This window comes from Aspergillus foveolatus (assembly GCF_047715535.1).
Source record: "Aspergillus foveolatus strain CBS 279.81 unplaced genomic scaffold BDW70scaffold_11, whole genome shotgun sequence".
NCBI lineage: Eukaryota > Fungi > Ascomycota > Eurotiomycetes > Eurotiales > Aspergillaceae > Aspergillus > Aspergillus foveolatus.
The window spans coordinates 77,301-97,564 of NW_027396075.1; the positions used below are offsets into that span (position 1 = coordinate 77,301).

Here is a 20,264-nt window from a genome sequence, read left to right on the forward strand (position 1 = left end):
AACATGTCGGAAGTCTAGAGTCGAGACTTGTGAGTGGTGGAAGTTAGTGGGGTCCGGAGCGGAATAACAATCGAGGTCAGCCTCCTGGGTCTGGCAGTAAACTAACCAAGAAAGGACAAGCGTAGACGAGGTCACGGGGTACAGGCCTAGCCGGCTTCGGCTAGCGCCCACGAAAATAGGGCAACGTCGAAGCGAGAGACACACACGGATTCCACGATCGCCGACGACAAGCACTCAACTCCACGACAACCCACGACAACCCTTGCCGCTGCGTTCCTGGTGAAGGGCTGCAGGATTAGAGGTGAGTATTTTATTTCCTGGCTATTGTGATCTTCTTTTCCCCCGGTTTCCGCTGGTTCTATCTCGTCGAGCGAGTCGGTGCGCCTTCGATCGGTCTGTCAAATTTCCATCCGTCCACTCGTTCATCCGGCATCGATACAAGAGGGAATGGAGCATTACGACAGGGAAGCAGAGGCGGAACTCTCGATATTGCTACTGTTTTGCTTGGAACAACTGGTTTGAAAGATTCTTTTCTGAATTTGGCTGGGAAATTGCGAATCGGATATCCAGCGAAAGGTTACCGACAGACTCACGGCCATCGATACCACTCAGCGGGATAGAATTGAAGGCATTCGGACATTAGATGATCAGCTTCGCTTGCTTCGACTCGTGCTAATCAATTATCCCTGGACAGTCCCCCACATAGACAGCAAACATGGGTATCTCTCGCGACTCGCGCCACAAGCGCTCGGCCACCGGTGCCAAGCGCGCCCACTACCGCAAGAAGAGGTATGACGAGGATTGACTCGATACAAGTATCAAGGGCAGGATTGACGATAACAAACAGGGCTTTCGAGAAGGGTCGCCAGCCCGCCAACACCCGTATTGGCACCAAGCGGATTCACCTTGTCCGCACCCGTGGTGGTAACCGCAAGTTCCGTGCTCTCCGTCTCGAGTCCGGTAACTTCTCGTGGGGTTCCGAGGGTATCTCCCGCAAGACCCGTGTCATCGTTGTCGCCTACCACCCTTCGAACAACGAACTCGTCCGCACCAACACCCTGACCAAGTCCGCCGTCGTCCAGATCGATGCCGCTCCTTTCAGGCAATGGTACGAGGCCCACTACGGCCAGCCCATCGGCCGCCGCCGCCAGCAGAAGACCGCCGAGGCCACTGAGGAGAAGAAGAGCAACAGCGTTGTGAAGAAGCAGGCTGCTCGCTTCGCCGAGTCCGGCAAGGTGGAGTCCGCCATCGAGAGACAGTTTGAGTCTGGTCGCCTGTACGCCGTCATTGCTTCTCGTCCCGGCCAGAGCGGTCGTGTCGACGGCTACATCCTGGAGGGTGAAGAGCTTGCGTTCTACCAGCGTGCCATCCGCAAGTAAACGCGAGTAAATGAGAAGAGATATCGCAAAAAATAAACTTTTTTCCCTCTTATTTTTGTGAAGCCTTGATTGTCATGTAAAAGGGTGTGGTATCGGAGTTAGCAATTTCAGAGTTTCCTGACCTGACCATGGCATTGGCATAGTGGGCTACACATGTAGGCAGCGATAATGAATGATTTACGGGCATTTCTTGATATTACTCGGTAGATTTCAACTTATGTTTGGGCGTTTCCGTAGTCCGTCGATGCAAATATACTCCCGCTCCGCACTCCCTTCCCCTCGCCTTCCGTACCGCCGATGATCTCAACAACAACACCCTCATATAATTCCCAGCCTTCACGAACAACAAATCTCCGGAATGCCTCAAACGGCAAAGACCCGCCTTCTTCTCCTTTCCGATACTCACACAACAACTCCCTCCCCCGCACACTCCAGCTCTGCTTCGGGCTTCCCATCGACACCCTACCGACACCCGCTCCCCTCGGCCCAAATCCTCCTGCATGCCGGTGACATCACGAAAGTCGGCCTTGCCTCCGAACACAAGGCCATACTCGAGCTACTCAAGTCCCATCCAGCCGAACTCAAAATCGTGATTGCCGGGAACCACGATATCACGCTTGACGAGGAATACTATAATCGTGTGGGATGGTTGCGGCATAGGTATAGAGATGCAAGGGGAAGGGATCATCTGGCCACGTTACCCAGAGTCCCTGAATTGGGAACTACAACTGAAGGATCACAGGGTCCTAAATCATCTCTGGACACCCCCCCAGCCATAAAAGCCCTATACACAGACTCCACCGCCATAAATGCCGGTATCCGGTACATGGAAGAAGAGGTCAGGACATTCACTGTGCCCTCCACAGGCGCAAAGTTCACCGTTTACGCAAGTCCCTATACGCCTGAGTTTTGCGACTGGGCGTTCGCATACCCACGAAGTGAGGATCGGTATAACCCGCCCCTTGCTGGCGCGGAAGGTTCAAAGCCTAAGATGCCGGTCCCTAATTACCCAGGCGTCGATATCCTCCTAACCCACGGGCCACCAAAGGGGATTCTAGACGAAGTAGTCGGGAGCAGCGAGAGCGTGGGATGTGAGCACCTCTATCGTGCTGTGAGGAGGGCGCGGCCGGCGCTGCACGTCTTTGGGCATATTCACGAGGGATATGGAGCGCGACGAGTAGAGTGGGAGTGTTCTGGGCCAGACTCAGATACCGCGACTGGGTCCGGGACCCTGGCTGGAGTGAAAAGGATTCAAGAGATATCATGGGACCGTGAGGATGTGATGGATAATCGGAGTGCTTACATAGATCTCACGTCCGGCTCTGAAAAGGCGCTGCACCGGGGAGAGGAGACGGTGTTTGTGAATGCGAGTGTTGTTACGGTGAAGTATAAGGGGCTAAATGCGCCATGGGTAGTAGATTTGGATTTGGAGGTTGGTGAGTAGGCAATTAAGAGAAATCTGATGAAGTGCGTGAGAATATATAAATGGTCCTTGAACGACCAATTCCAACAAGATTACGGATCCACTTTTTAATTATCTTCTATTCTAAACATTCTATTCTGGTGTTATAGTAGTTAATTTTCGACGAAAGAGCGCACTTTTGAGCCGAAAAGGCTTATTGGAGCCTAGGTTGCAATAGAAAAGCTCGAGATGGATATCGTACAAGCCCAAACCACAAAAGAAAAACGACCAAGAAAGATATACAGGTATCAACAAGTACTCCGTGGAGAAGTTCAGAATGAGCTGAGAGAAAGAGGTATCAGGATTTTCGAAGATGTGATATTGCCGCCACGTGGGTTCATATCCAAAGTCAGAAGTAAAGTTAAGTAAGGTCAAGTAAAGTGAAAATAGGATATAGTGAAAGAGGGAAAAATGGGAGTTAAGATGGCTCTAGCCCAAGCTCAAAACAAATTAAAGGCTTATGCGAAACATGACCAACAGATGCAGAAAAAAAAGCGAAAAAAATTATTGAAGAAACAAAGAAAAGAGAAATGGGAAAGGAAGGATAATGTCCAGACATTACAAATGAAGTAGATGGGATCACTCCTCGTAGACGGTTTGTTCGTTCTTGAAATCAAGGCGGCTGGCTTTTCGTCCGACTCCCTTGAGCAAGCTGAAGCGCTTCATGACGGAATCTCGTACGCCTCCTCCCGTGTTCGAGGAGCTATTGGTATGGGCGCCAGGGCTCCGAATTTCAGGACTGCGAACGGAATTTAGACTGCTTCGAGTTACTGGTCGGGGATGCTCTGTGACTGAAGGTATCGTTGACCAACCACCCTTGGGACTGGTAACTGACGCGGGGCTAGTGACTGATAGTGTTGATGGATTCCCCGTGGCGCCATTGCGTCGAGATGTGCTGCGGCTAACGTTCTCCGCAGACTTGTCGGCGGCACTTCGTGACGCACTTTTAGATCGTTGCCGTTTCTGCGACTTGTTGGTGTCATCCTCGTCGACGCTGGTGCTTATCGACAGGGAGGATGTGTGTTTCTGCAGAACGTCTCCGAAGAAGCTCCGCCGTTTATTGTTCGTGTCGCGGGATTGATTCGTTGTCCGACTGTGAATCGTAGCAGCGTCATCGAGGTCAGCTTCCTCCTTGCCGGACGAACCGGTCACAGGGTCATTAGCTCTGTTGCCATTGGGCTGTCGCTGGATAGTGGCAATTGAATCGCTTGCTCCATGGTTGGAGCGTTTGAAGGGGTTCATTATGCTTATTCGATGGCTCACAGATTGCTTGCGTGAGGCTTGCCGGCGATGAGCCTGGCTATTTTTGCGGGAACTGCGAATCAGCTCCTGTTCTGGACTAATAGACCGCGGAAGCGCAGTCACCCGACGGCTTTCCGACGAGATCGGGGACTTGCTTTGGTACAGCAACGGAGGCATGCTCTCTGTGGGACGAAGGGAAGAAAGCTCGGGTGCGAAAACTTCTTCGAAACGGCGTGTTAACTCAGCCTGGGTGGCTTGATGCGCTGGACGCGAGTACAGTGCGAGGGCGTGCTTGATCGCTAAGGCATGGTCAATGAGAGCCACAGCGAGGGCGTTTTTTAGCGGATCAATCGGTTGAGGCGTGTTCGCTTCCTCTTCCTCTTCCTCTTCCTCTTCCTCGCCATCCTCAGACTCGTCAGTCAAAAACTGACGGTAGTGCGCGACACAGCTGGCGGGTGTAGAATTGAGTTCCAGCAACTGCTCTATAGCCTCTGTCAAGTTCATCAGGCTCATATCTTCACCGGATGCTGCGCGCCTGTAGAGCAGGTATAACTCTTGCGTCTTGCGCCACGTCCGTTCCAGGGCTGTCTGTAGGGGGGTCAACGCAATCTCTTTAGTGCTAATTACTTCGCTCCTGCGGAGAATATTCGGGAAGGGTTCAGAAGTTGTGTAGATGACCTTCTCCACCCATTGTTCTTCAACATCTGCATCACCAATATGTCTTCTCAGTGTGGAACTGAAACGCGTAGGTTCCGATATCAGAAGATGGTCACGAACGGACGGTGGAACTTTTGATCGCTGGTAAACAGGGTGGCTCATATCCCGGTGCACGCTTACAGGGCTGATATAAAGGTATTGACCTTCGTAATCGTTGACTTCTCCGGACGACATAACCTGCGCAGCAGGGTGCTCCTTCTGCATACGATCAATAAGCGTAGCCATGCGTTCCGTCGGGGCACATTCAATGATATATTCCTTGTCACGTAATGTTGCTGGGAAACCAAGCCCCTTGTACAAAACACGGAAGTAGCGGGGGAACTGCTTGTCTTCCTTGGCGATCGACTCATGGATTTTTGCCATGGAGCTCTGGGCTCGCGAAAGCTTAGCAAAATCCATAACCGTATCTTCGTAGTGCAGCGCAAGTTCTTTATAGCAAGCCAATGCATGGGTCCAAGCCTGAGCGTCCTCGAAATACTGGATAATCGTGAAGTACAAGGCTTCTTTCCTTTCAAAGGATGTCTGCTCAGGGAAGGGGGGATTTGTGAGTTCGGGAACGGACTGCTTGGGATCCCAATCGTACAAGTCGGCATGAAATTGTAGTGCAAGACCGGCCTCGGTGTAGTTGCCAGCTGAAGCCTGGCTTTGAGCGAGTTCGTGGACATAGCGGATGAAGATATCCTCTCGGCCCATATCTTTCATGTACTCCATCAGTCGAAGAACATGCAGACTCTCAGCCATAGAACCGCCTTGCGACGCCACAAATAAATCCAGAAGCTCATCCACGGTCGCGATAAGAGCCTTGACTGCCGTGGCAAGTTCTTCATCAAACGCATCGCAACCAACAAATCGATCAAGCAGCTCCCCAATAAAGAGCTTCTGAATCACACCCTCGCTCATATCCTTCGTCTTGAAAAGATTATCCAGACTTGAAATTATCTCAGTTTCAATAACCGAGAGATCATGATTGAGATCCCACTCGCTGATGATCATGGTTCGCAGAATATCAACAGCCACAAGGCGCAGGCCCTCGTGGACACTAAGGCATAGCTCAATAATGGGGGCTACAAGGCCCGGCACGTATTGGACCTGATAACCGCCGAGTCTGTTCAATCCGTAGCGTTCCCTCTCATCTTCAGCCGTTTCCCAACCTATCGCTTCCCAAGTAGAGTGCAATAACTCCGCACCTTGTTCTCGAACATCGCCAGCGATTTTCCAGATAGTGCGTCGTTTTTGTTCCGGGACGGTCTCCAAAGCAAGGGCATCACTAGATACAACCTTGAGTAACGTCATAAAGAAAGTTTCCCACAGCCTCGTGTCAAACAATTCCGCATCGTCTGGAGCGGGAAGCAGCTTATCGATCATCAGCGATGCCAGATATTCAAGACTCTTCACCGTTGTCCGGTGATTGTAGACATGGATACTGAACCAGCTCTTAGGATATGCCTCGCAGTTCAAGATTGAGGTATGAACCTCGAATGCCTGAGAAAGGAAGTTGGTGAGCTCCAAGCCTTTGAGCCGTAGGCGCTTAGGGTTTGGTATTAACGCAGTTGCAGCCATTATAGCCGAAAGTTCCACGAGGACTTCGTCGAACTTTTGACTAGTTTTTGATGCCTTGATCTGGAATGGGAACGATTTGCTGAAAAGGAGAGACAGGTATTCCGTATCATCAACGCCTTCAGGAATGATAGAGTAGTATGAGGAGATAATCTTCGGCATAAAGGCGTAGAGTTGAGGATCCGGCTGGGTCAACAGCTCTGCCACGATAGCGCAAACCAGGCGGACCTGGTCACGGTATTGATCAGATACTGCACCGGTGGCTCCCCAGTATGGATCCAGCCAGCCGATGCAGCTAGAAGCAAGACTCTTTCTCTCCGTACCGGAGCTAAAGATCTCAAGCCGAGTGTAATGCTGAATCAGAACCAATTTGTACAAAACTAGCATTCCCTTTACATCTGCGCAAGAGTCCATAAAACTGAGCGCAATCATTATCACTTCATCTCGGCTGAAGACAGCCGACAACTCTGGAAGCCATGTGTGGAAGTGCTGAACAACAAGGGTTTTGCTTCCCACCATCGCAGGAGAAGGATTCTTCATCAGCGCCTCTAGTGACTTGAAAATCGTGTGCATATCCCGGTTGAACGTTGATTGAACACGAGTGATACCAATTCCTTCTTCCTTCAATTTTTGCTGCTGTCGGGCATTGATGATGAACTTTAGCAGATGGCGGCCAACCTTGAAGGTAGCGCGAAGGTTGCGGTGATACTGCAAGTCGGAACTTGCCTGTAAAAGACGGAGGTAGCTTCGAATAAGGCATGGCGTTGCGAAGGGGAAATTGAACTGGTTCTCCGTGTAGTGGTCGACCACTGGGCCAAGGTTGAATCGTCTGTCATGCACAATTCCAAGGACCGTAACGAGATTATTGAAGATAAGGTCCTCATACTCTTCGTGCCCTGCGTGCTCCACAAGGATTGAAAACAACGCATCGAAGACAGAGCTTAATTGTTTGACGATCTCGATTTCGGGCACAAAACGAATTCTTTTCAAGGTATCCATAATCTCATCCACTGACCGTTCTTTCCAGTTAAGCAAGCTCAAAAGCACTTGATCTTGCGAGTACTCAGTGCTGCACAAATGAGTGTCAATGTGAAGGGTAGCCAGAGGCCCCGTGAGCGCCTCATCCTTTGTAGACTCGTTTTTGCCCAGTGAGCTCCAAGGGAGGGACAAATAAGCGCCTTTGCCATTCTCAACGTTTGATGTGTGCTTGTCGTATGCATGCAGCAGCAGAGAATGGGGTCCATCTCGTATAAAAGCCTGGTTGTCCCACAGGGGCATCCATGCCAGCGCAAATGGAAATTCAGGGGCATCCGCAATACTCATAATCACATGCGAACCAGGAATTTGATCTGTGGGGATATTGAGGCGAATTGTCTGGTTCCAAGGCTTGCCTTTCTCAGTAATGGTCGTTCTCCATGCGGTACTGGCGGTTGATGACGAGGCTGGGAATACACATTTATCGACTCGTGCCCCTGAGGCGGTGCGCACCTCGAGGGTCAGCTGCAGGTTGCGAAGTCCTGTGTGTGAAGGCATCGGCACTTGGCCCGAATGAGGATGCGAGAGAAGGGCCTCAGGAGGAAACGTTGCCTGTGAGATAGTCACATAGATATCAGACCGAGGCCTGGACGGAGCTTGTGAAAAGCCGATCCGCCTCGTTTGCACGACACCATGCAACATAGTTGGGTTCTTCCGAATCAACGCATCCGAATCGGAATCGACATAAGGGAAAAGGTGAAGATGAACGCGAGCAGCCCGAGGAGACCTCACATACTTCCCTGTCGGGCTAGGCAGCAATGCACGTATCAATGCATCGAAACCGTCCGTGTACCCTTCCCCATCCTCTGTGTGCTCAGAAGTGGCCCATATGTTGATTATCTGCTCAGTGTCTTTCTCTTGACGCAGAATATGGGATACTTCTAGGAGCCCAACGCCTATGGTACGAAGCTGTGCGGACTCTTTGGATGGCTGGACCGATCCTCCCTTGTTGCTAGCCACACTCCCTGAGGACTGCGGAGGTTTGGCGGTCTCCTTTGGTTGGTCTGAGCTTTGAATGCCACGTTTGGACGACCACATAATGCTGCGGCGGGGTTTCAGACCTGGCCCCTTGACGGAATTGTTGGCGGTAGGAGGCTTTGGCGAGGTTGTTCCTTCGCGAGAAGCTGAAGGTGCAATCTGAACTGGAGTGCTTGCGGAAGCAACCTCCGGTGCTCGAACGCTCACTAAAAGATAGAGCTTAGGCCCGCTTGCTGATCCATCCCCGATATCCGTAGCCGCCAATTCAGTGAAGAGAGTCTTTAGCTTATTGCTCTGGCCTGAACTTGCGAATTGTTCTGGGGACGGAATATCCAGAACATACGTCTCGGACAACGCTTTTAGAGCGCCAGTCTCCGATACCGTGCACAGATTGACGGCGAGAACTACTGGCCCAGGGGCATTTCCTGATACAGCATTGACTTCCACGAGCAAATGATGAAGAGCTGCGGTGTCCGACGCAGGCGTGGGGCTGCTCTCGAGCATGCTCATTTCGGACTGGAGCTTTGCTAAATGTACGGCAGAATCCTCGCCTGTCAACAGTCGACCTCGTTGTTCAGGATCTCGCACAATCACTTCCCCACCAAGTAGCTTGTTACCCCGAACAAGTTTCCAAACGACCTCTTGCCGGAGCACCTCCTTCTCTTTTGATGTTAGCACGTTGTATAGGAGCTGTCGTCTGGCATAATCAAGCTCCTGGACGATAGTCGACATTTCTTCCACAACCTGATATTGCTGCGACAGAAGCAGCTCATGTAGCTTAGTTGAATGCCACTCACGCAAACATGATGCGATCTCGTCGACCAACGGTTCGGAAAGTGAGGTGGGAGTTTCGTCGCCTATTTTGAGCATAGGCACTGGCGCGGCTGGCTTGGGCGCATCAGGATCCCGCGGGGCTACATTGATCGGCGTAAGTGGAAGCATTCCCCAGGGACTGGCCCGCGCCCCTCGTGGAGTCGACTGGTCATCATCGTCTGTCTTCTGGATGAAAATCTGTGAAGGCTTCTCTTTTCGCGCGACTAATACTTCAGATATCTCGCCCGAAACTTGTTCGTCATATTGAGAAGAAGCTAGACTGCTCCGCACATCCACCTCCGCATCCTCCGCCCTGTCGTCAATTGAGCAGTCCCCATTTGTCAAGGTATTGTTTCCTTCGCTATCACCCAGGACTTCGCGGATCTCCACGCAATTGCGGGGGAAAATACCCGAAAATACTCGCGCCTCAAGGGTCTGGCCCTTGGTACTCGTTAAACCTGCTAGCAAAGACGGCGGAGCAACCAAGTAGCCGCGGCACCATTCACCATTGTTCCCGCCTTGTTCGATTATATACAGCTCATCACCGAGTTCTAGCGGTAGGTCGGCCGGAGTGGAGGGCTGGAAGGGGTAGATGGCAACGGCAAAAGCGATTCGAGGCAGAGGCCGCCAGGGCATGTCTGCAGTCGAGGCGGCGGACCAGAGCGCACCCCGCAGCAGTCGTCGCCGGTACGGGGCCGTCTCGAGGAATGGAGGGGCAGCGGTTCAGCGGAGGCAGAAAGATAGCAGAAATTCTGGTTTGATCAAGGGGACAAGCCGCGACATGCAGTAATCCCTCCGAGTGTATCGTGCGATTTGAGAGGAATGTAGATGAAACTCAACGCCGCACGGATCGGAAGCAATGATAGCTGAGTCCTTAGGGATTGCTGTAAACTTGAAACCTAAGCAGTGACAACAATTAGCTTGAGAATTCTTGTCTGAGACGGGCCCCAAATAGGCCGATCGAAAAGAGTTGAGGGCAAGCCGCAGCTCAGCAACGAGCTAGCAGCCAAAGTTGTAAGCCCACGAGAGCAGAGCAGTTGGCACGTCAAGTATACAAATGAATTGAATACTAATCGCATCCTAGTCCTGTGCGATATCTGACCCCCTAGTGGGCGGAGGTGGAGTCCCCGGTCGAGAGCCTTTGCTCAGCTTGGCGGGAACGGTGGAGAAGGCAAAGAAGGGGGTGTGAGAAAAGCATACCGGCTGTGAGAAATTGAGAGTAGGAGCCAACAGACGAAAGGAGTGGTCGTCTGAGAAAAAGCGGAAAGCAAAAACTAGACTTGAGCACAAGCCCGTGAAACTCGAAGGTGTCAAATGGGAAAATGGCGATCGCGCAGGAGCGAAAGATCCAGAGGGTCGCCGGGTCGATCAGTTCGTCGAGCGTGAGGCGGAGAGTAGGGACAGCTCCAATCGTATTCAAGCTGCCAGGGCTGGACTCAGAAAGGACTTTGTTGTCTCTTGAGTAGTGTTGAATGATGAGGCAATCATGTTTGCCCGGCTCGTAGCATTTCTCCTGCTTGCCGTCTAACCGGGATGTTTGGTGTGATAGTGATAGCCCCTGAACCTGAAATGAACCACTTCATCCCATGGCTCTGCGTCTGAGCACCCAAACTTGGGCGATCCCAGAGCAATCAATCTTTTGCCACAGGCATCCTGCCGCCCACCCGTTATCGTTTAATATTGCAGTCCAGCTTCTTGAGAAATTCATCTTTACTGTACCTACATTGGTTTCTACTGTCGATGCTCCCTGTTTGAGCGTATTGTTAGGCATCTCAAACTACATTTGTCGCTGAAATAGTAGATTAAAGGTAATGGATTGCTAAACATATTCAATGAGTATCCAACCAAGCGCCATTCTATGAAACCTGCATAGTGGAATAATAGCGCAGGAGGATACCGATTGGAACGGATGGACATAGAAAGATACATTATCATTTCCTGAACATGGCGGCAACATCCTCTTTGCGCCACTCAAGCTCAAGCTGGCCTTCATATACTGCACGGATCATGTGTTGCGTTCGGTCATACGCCTGCTCATAACGACTTTCGCATTCGCGAAGCACTTTTATTACCAGACTGCGGCTGAGACCAGGATCATCCGCATCGCCAAAGTGCTTTTCGACTCGCTTCTTGAGCATCTCGATACCACGCCGTATCTCTTTTGCGTCGTAGGCAGCCAGCACTCTCTTCGCTACTGAGCGTGAATGACTAGGACGGCTCGCAATATCGGTGGGGTTGCTGGTCGTAGCAGCCAGACCTTCAACCGAGTCGACAAACTCGAGCAATTTCCCAAGTGGTCGGTAAATCACGGAGTCCAGGTAAAGCCTCATGTGTTCCCTCATGTCCTCTTGGGCTCGATTGCGCCACCGCTCCAGAACGGGTAGATTTCGAAGATCAACCTCCTCAATATAATGATTCATGTTCTCTATCAAAAGAATATGATAGTTCAGTATCTCCTTGTCTTCCGGATCACCAGAGCCAGCTGCTGCCGCTACTGTTGCGGATTGGCCTGGAGCTTCCTTTGCGATAAATTTCAATGACTCCCACATCGCCCGGTTGATGCGATCATATGCTTCATTGACGTTTAGACGGATGTCGTAGAACTCTGATGACGGGTCGGAAAGCATGTTCTCCACCGCAACAGAGAAGTTCGGGAAAATTCTCATGAACGATATTACGCCCTTTCGTTTGTTGATTTTGACCTTAGTCTCTTCAATGCCACGGATTTGTTCGTCGACGAACCGATTGAAAAGACCAATTAAACGAGAATGCAGTTTCTGGAGAGAGTGAATGATGAAATCCTGGTTGGTATCATCAAAGTCCGCAATGGTCTTTTCAATGGCGAACAAGATACCAATGCCTTGTCTTAGAGGACAGTTAGTTTTAAGAATCAAGACCCAACGTAATCAAGCATCACAAACTCACAGAGGATCTGCTTTGATGGACCAATCCACAAGATTCTGCATATCAATCGGCCAGAACGAATATAGCTCGTCCATAGCCTGTTCCACTTTCTTTGCCATTCCTCGATCTGGATCGGGCGATTGTTTAATTGTAAAGTCTGGAACTGCACGCTCGTCCGGGGCTCCCGAAGCCACAATATCCGCAAAATCGGTATTTGAAAGAGAGGTTAGGTGGAAAAATCGCACGAGGAAGTTTTGCTCTTCTGAAATCATCTTCACTGTTTCCTGAAGAGTGCCGGCAAACACTTCAAAAGGTTCGAGCCTTCCATGCTGCTTATCAGCAGAGGGAAGCCTCAGCCCTGCTGCAGCTCTGATAGTCTTTCCCCTCCTGACGGTCAGCTTCCTCGCCGCCGTTGTTATACCCTCGGCTTCCTTTTCCTTATCCTGATGGGTGAAAAGAAGTTCCTGCTCTTCGCCCGTCATTTTTTTTGCCGTTCTCTTCCAGGCCATGTTGTTGTCGCGGAATTCAGCTTGGTATGATTGCTTGGCTTGTTGTTCGTATAGAGTGATTAAACCCTGCCACTCTGGCCCACTTACTTCCCTGGCAAATAGGGTCAACGCACTGTAAACCCATAATTCCCGACGAGCGTAAGCCCTTGCTGAGCCGTCTAACTTCATCGGATCCTTCTGCGAATTAGCTGCCGCATCAGCCCGCTTCTGTGCCGCTACTTGATAGGCGATACCCATGAACTGTCTGAGCCGTTGAAGAAATGATGACGAATAGAATCGATACTCCTCCTTTTTGTCCTTGATAGCACGCATTTGACCGATCTCAGTGTCGGCGTACACACCCACGGTACCATGTCCTCCAGCAGCATCCAGACGTTTTTTGTTATGCCAGATATCGGGGTCGATTGTAAGCATAGCTTTGTATAGAGTAGAAAGTGCAAGCTCGGTTTCTCTTAACCCGTCTATATTGCTAAGCGATGCCTCTTTTAAGGGTTGCAGATCGTTTGCGGATATAGAAAGCGTCTTCAACAGGGTCTGTAGCTCGCTATGCAGAAGTTTCTGGTTGGCCGTCTGGACCTGTAAACCTTGAGATTGGGTCTCAATATATGATACATCGTCGCGAAGTGTCTAGGTTTTCGTTAGCAAGGTGAAAAAAATCGAAGTTCTTGGGGATGACTCACATTGAGTTCGTGCGAATACAAAGTGAGTAGGTTGTCTAGCTCTTCACACTCTTCAATAGTCTTGTCGATGAGTTTAGCAAGCTGGTCGACCTTGCCTTCTTGTTGCTCAAGGTTACCAAGCCAGCTTGTAGCCTCCACGCGCCCAATCTCTCGGCGAACGTCTGCTTCGAGGTCTTCAATTTTCTTCTCGTCTGAGAGGCGGCCATTCCAGCCAAGGTCGGTCAGAATATCATCGAATTCCACTCCGCGATCGCCAAGGACTTTTGGATCAAGTCCGAGTGCTTGACAATATTTGACAGTATTATCTTCATGACGCCTGCGCCGACGATCTCGCGGAGAGGGAGATACGGAACGTGACCTTTCATCTGCTCGTACGGCCACTGCTTGTGGCATATTTTTAAGGGCATCTAGTGAAGGTGCTGCGGTAGCATCAGCAACAGCTTTCGTAATCTCAACCCTGGGAGGCTCCTGTATGTTTGGCTCTGGTACGGTTGGTGCAGGTAAAGGCGGCGCATCCGTCGACGGGATTTCTGGGGCCTCTGACACTGGAGGCACAGTAGCCGTTTCCTCAGGACGCTCTTCAGTCGTCGTCTTCGCCGGTTCTTCTGCTCTTCGAACAAGGGATGGCGCAGGCACGACACTGGTGATCCCATCAGGTCCTTCTGACGCAGCCTGTTTCTTCGCGGCAGCCAAAAGTCTTGCGCCGGCGCCTCCGCTTCGTGGTTTGAACGCCCCATATGCATTGGCAGCTTTGCGGAACGCACCCGCCACATCTTTGTTTGACTTCTTTTTAATCATAGGTCCGAGGCCAGGCCGATGAGCGTCGGGGTCATCTTCATCGTTCTCCTGAAGGGCTTCTGGCGGGCTAATGGGAGATGATGGTGCCTTGCTCTCCGCGACAGGTTCTTCTGGCTTTACTTTCTCCGAAACTTGTTGCGGTGTCTCAACAGGCTTGGCACTAGTGACATTGTTACTTGCGGGTAAACCTGCCAACAGCCCCGGTGGTACATCGGCAAGTTGCAGGTTGTTTGAGCTGCTCAATTGGTCTCCTGCAAGTGACGTCGGTTGTCCTTTGGAAGTGGACGATGGCGTTTCAGAACCTCCTTTTGGTTCTTTCACTCGCAGCTCGCTTGGAGCAAGACCCGGAACAATGTCATCATTGACTCGTCTAGCCTCGGGTATACTGGAGCTCGAATTCTCGCTACGTACGATAGGACGAGGTTCAGGTACCACTTTCCCGCTTCGTGACGACGGTGGACGGGGCTCCGTCTGGAGGCTTGATAAGTTGACTTCCTCAGCCTCTTTACTAATAATTTCCCTTGAGTGTGCCGTTCTCAAGCTGCTAGGAATTTCCCTATTTTTAGGTTCCAACGGTGATACCGGAGCGATCTTCGGTGCCTTAGGATCGCCGGCGAGCCGCTCCATTGCACGCGGAGGTGGTCGATCACCCTGGTCAACTGGGAGCACTGGTGGAGGATGTTGAGGCGGTGCAAATGGAGGGGGACCACTTTTGCCCGACTGCGCGGTAGAGGGTCTGCTCATCTGTTCCCGGCTGCGCTGAGCACGTATGGGTAGCTCTTCCTCGTTTGGTCTTCGTTTGGGCGAATCGCGGCTCCGTGCGCGAGCCCAATGAGGGGACTGAGAACGGTTACCCTGAGATGAAGGTGGACGCGGGGGTACAAAAGATCCTTCAGCATTCGACGAGCCAGAAGATGGTCCCTTTCCGCCAGAATAGTGCGGTCCCAGAAGAAGCTGGAGCTCACGCTCATCAAACCCTATAAGATCCGGCATTTTGCCGCCAGTATATTTTTTATAGATTTTCACCAAACTGCCAATAAAGAAATCCTTCTCTTTCGAGGTTTTGGCGTGCCAGTAGTAAGGCTTTCCCACAGTTACCAGAAAGCCAACGTTCGATGCCCATTGCTTTTGCAGTTCCTCCTGAGGGCTAGACGGCACGATCGCATTATACGATTTAATGGCGGACAGGTCATCCAGCATCCATGTTTTGCCAATTGAGAAAGAGCCGTCATTGTTCTCCCTAGCTTTGTGCATGCGTACCCTTCCGGACCGTCTCACAGCGACGATTATGACTCTTGCCTTCTTGTTTTCAGGGGCAGAATTCGGCGGGGGCGGGGATGAAGGGTAGGCGCCATCTTCCATGATCCGTACGTGTGTAATGTAGGACTCGACCACTGATAAATCAACGAAATGTCAGCCATATTCTTGACCAGAAGTGGTAGGGCTATTAGCTCCATGACGTTTCAGTAGGCCTGATTCGCGAAACAGCCGTCGAGCAGGTGTATGAAGCGTTCAGCTCAAAGTTGCTTAAACATACAGGCACCATCGCTATCCTTCTTTGAAAAGCAACTTTGAACAATCCTCCGCTTTTCGTCCTCGAATTTCTCGGCCCTTGACGCTCCATCACCGGGCCCCCCATGCCCACCAGCGCGACTCTCAGCGCGCCGGCGAGGATCTCTTTGAGGTACAGGATCTCCTAGAGGTCCCCTCGGGCGATCATGACCATTCATGCTTATAGTTCGAACTGCCGACAGCCTGCTTACTCAGGAGGTATTCGAAGCCAGGTGAACATGATCGAGGTACCGAAGAAACGTAGGCGGAACACGCAGGGCTGACGGAGGCAATCAAGATTGAATCCTATTCCAGCTAAAATCACTGTCTTAGAGGTTATAGCGGGGTCAGAATTGCATATCAGACGAAGCCCGTGCAAAACGAAGGAGCGACTCCAGCGGGTCAATTATTAGCTCATTATCGATGGGGATGGAGCGGGCGGCGGAGCTCGTGGCTGTAACAGCACCGTACATAAGAGCTCAACCTTCCCCGTGTACTCAAGTTGCACTGAGGTATTACCATGTAATAAGGGCGTATTCACTGTATTTAAAGCCCATTTTAATCAGGCCTGTATTTCAAGATATCATGGAAGACTGGGTTATAATATCTCGCTTAAGTTCTCTCTATTACACACAATTCAAGAAAAGTAGATAATTCAAATCGAGTCCTTCAATGGCCGCTTAGTAAGTTCGTTTTTTATATCAGGTGACTTGAGATTTCAGATAAAGCTTTAACCAATAGCACACTATCCCCTGAGAGACCGCCCTACTACCGTGAATTTTATTTTTTCTGCCATTTTTTTCTTTATCAACTCTCTCTCCACAGAGGCGTAAAGACGAATTGACCTGCACAGCGCTCATCAGCTCCCTACAATGGCTGCTCACAATAAAAAAAGCTCTGTGAAGCGGGATAAGAAGGTATGTGTTCATCTAGGTGAACCTAGTATTTGCGTCGGACGACTGACAACTCCCTAACGAAGCAGGCGAAGGCCACGAAAGATACTATACTGCCTGCGAATTTAATCTCGGCGGTTTCAGCTTTTCTATCTGAACATGGGTTTACCTCCACGAGCGCCGCCTTTACCAAAGAGCTGGCCAAAAAGTCGATTAGTGCAAGCAAAAAGTCCGATGTTCCTTCTCTTCTAGAGATCTTCCAGAGTTGGGAGTCTCAACCGAACCGCAAGAATGCTTCAAGCTCTAGCAGCTCAGGAAGCAGTGACAGTGATGCCGACAGTTCCTCTGACTCTAATTCGTCCGACTCTGATGTGGAGATGTCTGAAGCACCGAAGGTTCAGCGCAGGAGGTCCTCGTCAACGTCTTCGTCCTCCTCTTCTTCCTCGGCCTCCTCCTCGTCGTCTTCCTCTTCTTCCTCATCTTCGAGCTCCTCGGACAGTGACGCTGATGATGAGGACGAGGATGAGGCTGCCCTCGCCCCCGGCCCTGCAACGAAGGGCGTTAAGCGAAAGGCGGAATCGAGCGCTTCTTCCTCCTCCGGCTCTGACTCCGAAGAGGCTCCAAAGGCGAAGAAAACCAAGTTGACCTCGAAGGCTGAAGAGTCCTCTTCGTCCAGTAGTGAGAGCTCATCCGATTCCAGCTCAGACTCCGATTCAGACTCAGACTCTTCGTCAAGTTCCGAGTCAGAGTCCGAGTCCGATGCTTCCCACAGCTCCTCTTCAAGCTCTTCTTCTGACTCCTCGGATTCCTCCTCGGATTCCTCATCTGACTCCTCATCTGACTCTTCATCTGAATCCGAGTCTGAATCCGGTTCGGACGCCGCCAAGAAAGCCGACAAGAAGGCTCTCAAGGCTGCCACCAAGACACCCCTGCCCCCCTCCGACTCAAGCTCCAGCGGCTCTTCGGACTCCTCGTCGTCCTCTGGAGAAGAGTCCTCCAGCACCAGCCGCACCCTCCAGAACTCCGAGGCTGAAGCCACCCAAAAGCCCGCCGTTACGTCGGAAACCCCAGTCTCCTCCGGTGCCAGCCCAGCTCCCGGAAATGGCAATGGTAACGGCAAGAGAAAACACACCGGCACTCGTCCTACACCTCTAGCCGCTCTCAGCGAACTCCCTCACAACCACCCCTCCAATCAGTACGTGCCGTACGCGTACGCGGAAAAGGCCTACAAGGACCTTTCGGTCACACGTGGCAAGGGCTTCACCAAGGAGAAGAACAAGAAGAAGCGTGGCTCGTACCGCGGTGGCCCTATCGATATCTCTGGCGGCAAGTCATTCAAGTTTGAGGATTAATTAAGTGGCCGGTGATTTCTGCCCGCGGTACCATGCTGGACCTCCACAATCAAACCTCTATCGAATCTCGCAATCTTCGTTAGATGGTATGTAATACCTATATCTTCGTTTTCACTGGCATACAGTCTATGTCCAACAAAAGCTCGTTTTAGTGGTGGAAATAGATTTATAGCCTTATATCGTAGATCTCGTTTTTATATCTCTTGCAAGCAAGGCGCTTATGGAGCTGGGAATCAATTATTTTTGTTATTATACTTCCCTATTTATCCTAATCTAAAGCTGCAAACATCCAATCTTTAGAAATGCTTCTAAGTCTTCTATACTTGTACCTTAGCCCAGACTAGCCCATAAATTATGTAGGTACAGAGAGCAGCCGCCTTAAAAGTCCCGACGTCTCCAAGCACCAGGTGCCTCCAGCGGCTTCCACCTCCTATCCCAGCCCGTCGCCAGCTCATTCGCGATGTGCTGATCATCGACAGCTCCAAAAGGCACTTGGGACCTCAATTTCGAACAGGTGGTTGTATCCCTACTATCTGGCCTCTCATAGCCAGACAGCTCAATGATATTATTGGTATAGTTTCCTCTGAGATTTGTGTTGCAATTTATGTCTAGGTCTATGGAGTCGCGGTACCAAGTATTATGAGTACCGGTTAAGTCATCTGTAGACGCGAAGTCGAGTCGCACGACCCCTCCGGCGATGCCTGTGTATATCGTTGGCGATAAGAGAGAAGGGGAAGACATGGTATATATTGGACCGCGGTAGCGGTGCCTAGCGTACCGAGAGACGTTGTCATTGCGCGTCGTGGGCGGGTTTAGAGAAAGGAAAATAGAGAGGTCTTTGCTTGGGTGCGCAGAAGATATGGGGAGTGTGGTTCGACCTTTGGGCCGGCTAGAAGATGATTGTCGTCTTGCGGCGCTGTAGTCGTAGGTAGAGGGCATTCGAATATCGAATATCTTGACAACTGCGTCGCCCCCTGCACCGACGACGAATCGATCGTGCCCGTACGGGTGGATGCAGTATACGGGGTTCTGGTCAGCTATGTCTATGTAAAGCCCTTCGTATGGCTTGTGAGAGCGTAGGTCATGAAGTCTGTATGCCATTAGCGTTGCACGTCGTAGACGACCAGTGAGGCAAAGACGTACCTGACCGCGCCATCCCCCCAGGCTGCAAGGAAGGTATTGCCTATGGAACTTCCGGCCTGTCCAGTGAGCGGCGCTATTGCAGTAACGGTTGATCTTTTAGCGAATCCATTTAAGGCCGGCGAACCTAGGAAATCGGCGGATAATGAGTGCTCAACCGTCAATCGTCCTTGCGAGATCGTAAAGACGGCGATTGCATCTTCTAGGCGTCCCGTCGCCACAGCCAAGCGGTCTGAGGAGAGAAACCTGGAGCTCCTGTAACGTGCAGGACGCCCTGCTTCGACATGGAGACGTCCGAATGCTTGTACCTCTGCCTCCCCTGTGGTTGTACTGTAGAGCGCTATTGTACCATTACTCAAATGTGCTGCGAGTATCGACTCTGGACCCTCACTCATATCGGTCCGTTCAATTTCCAGGCCGAATGTTTGGAACTTTTGTCTAAGCTCATAAGTATGACTCTCTGGTGCAATTGCAAGGTGAACAAGTTCGCCACGCATTCGACCAAGTATCATATGCTCCCAATCCTGGTGTTTCGCATAGTGTCCGGGTCGTAAGAGATGGAGCCCGCAGATATCATCATGGCTGCTGATGTGCTCTAAATCATTGAAGACAAACAATCTTTGCAGTTGTTGGGATCCATGCTGTCGGATCTGCAACACCAATTCATGCGCAGCGCTCCACGCCAACACCTCACGCCGGTCATGCCAGCTCGATCCATTCCAGACTTCATACGAGTCGATAGCGGGTCGATATCCATGGGTAGGGTTGTCACCTCGAGTAGCCTGAGATGATCCGCCTAGTTGCTCTGCATTCAGTGGACGAGTGACAAATCGGCCGATAATTGCATGTCTGTCTAACGCTCTAGAACGAGAAGTGAGGGCCTGGGCCGCATCCTTCCAGAAAGGTGGTGTAGGTATGTTGTAGAATCGACTCTTTACAAAGACTCTGAATATGCTCCAGTCTCCGCTAGCAATGATCTTATGCAGCCGGCGACATGTTCGCGCTAGACATATAAAATCATTTGCAGTCGGCAAATGGGTCGCAATTGCATAGATGATCTCTGGAGGCAAGTCTGAGAGAAGCATGGTCAACGCTTGTCTCATCAAAAGATAACTGGTAGTCCTGAAATACGTGAAGCGACTTTATAAATTGATTTTAACTCGGACAGGTTAATAGTGCCCGCACAAGTGGGCCAGCCTTATGATGAGTAAAGGCAGCGCAACAGTTATAGAACAACCACATCAGGTCTGAGTC

At 51.0% G+C, this 20,264-nt stretch overlaps 6 protein-coding genes across 6 annotated transcripts; 3 read left to right on the plus strand and 3 right to left on the minus strand.

Annotated features, from left to right (window-relative positions):
• Window positions 1-220: 220 nt before the first annotated feature.
• BDW70DRAFT_131561 (40S ribosomal protein eS8) lies at window positions 221-1,565 on the plus strand. Its single transcript, XM_073736005.1, has 3 exons — window positions 221-301; window positions 695-789; window positions 848-1,565. The coding sequence occupies exons 2-3, from the start codon at window positions 716-718 to the stop codon at window positions 1,377-1,379; spliced, it is 606 nt and encodes a 201-aa protein (XP_073598168.1). The 5' UTR covers window positions 221-301; window positions 695-715; the 3' UTR covers window positions 1,380-1,565.
• Window positions 1,566-1,712: 147 nt separating this feature from the next.
• BDW70DRAFT_131562 (metallophosphatase domain-containing protein) lies at window positions 1,713-2,890 on the plus strand. Its single transcript, XM_073736006.1, has one exon. It carries the CDS (start codon window positions 1,738-1,740, stop codon window positions 2,821-2,823), a length of 1,086 nt encoding a protein of 361 aa, XP_073598169.1. The 5' UTR covers window positions 1,713-1,737; the 3' UTR covers window positions 2,824-2,890.
• A 530-nt stretch (window positions 2,891-3,420) lies between these two features.
• BDW70DRAFT_165987 (guanine nucleotide exchange factor DCK1) lies at window positions 3,421-10,083 on the minus strand (the record flags this gene model as incomplete). Its single annotated transcript, XM_073741875.1, has 2 exons — window positions 3,654-10,083; window positions 3,421-3,611 (listed from the first exon to the last, which is right to left on the minus strand). The coding sequence occupies exons 1-2, from the start codon at window positions 9,817-9,819 to the stop codon at window positions 3,421-3,423; spliced, it is 6,357 nt and encodes a 2,118-aa protein (XP_073598170.1). The 5' UTR covers window positions 9,820-10,083.
• Window positions 10,084-11,066: 983 nt separating this feature from the next.
• On the minus strand, window positions 11,067-15,950 carry BDW70DRAFT_165993 (GTP-Rho binding exocyst subunit SEC3). Its single transcript, XM_073741876.1, has 4 exons — window positions 15,612-15,950; window positions 13,277-15,468; window positions 12,109-13,223; window positions 11,067-12,048 (listed from the first exon to the last, which is right to left on the minus strand). The coding sequence occupies exons 1-4, from the start codon at window positions 15,802-15,804 to the stop codon at window positions 11,115-11,117; spliced, it is 4,434 nt and encodes a 1,477-aa protein (XP_073598171.1). The 5' UTR covers window positions 15,805-15,950; the 3' UTR covers window positions 11,067-11,114.
• Window positions 15,951-16,462: 512 nt separating this feature from the next.
• Window positions 16,463-18,093, plus strand: BDW70DRAFT_11499 (nucleolar and coiled-body phosphoprotein 1 family protein). Its single transcript, XM_073734621.1, has 2 exons — window positions 16,463-16,542; window positions 16,605-18,093. The coding sequence occupies exons 1-2, from the start codon at window positions 16,498-16,500 to the stop codon at window positions 17,868-17,870; spliced, it is 1,311 nt and encodes a 436-aa protein (XP_073598172.1). The 5' UTR covers window positions 16,463-16,497; the 3' UTR covers window positions 17,871-18,093.
• A 155-nt stretch (window positions 18,094-18,248) lies between these two features.
• BDW70DRAFT_148531 (F-box/WD repeat-containing protein) lies at window positions 18,249-20,095 on the minus strand (the record flags this gene model as incomplete). Its single annotated transcript, XM_073738880.1, has 2 exons — window positions 18,249-18,960; window positions 19,014-20,095. 2 exons carry the CDS (start codon window positions 20,093-20,095, stop codon window positions 18,249-18,251), a joined length of 1,794 nt encoding a protein of 597 aa, XP_073598173.1.
• Window positions 20,096-20,264: the final 169 nt, after the last annotated feature.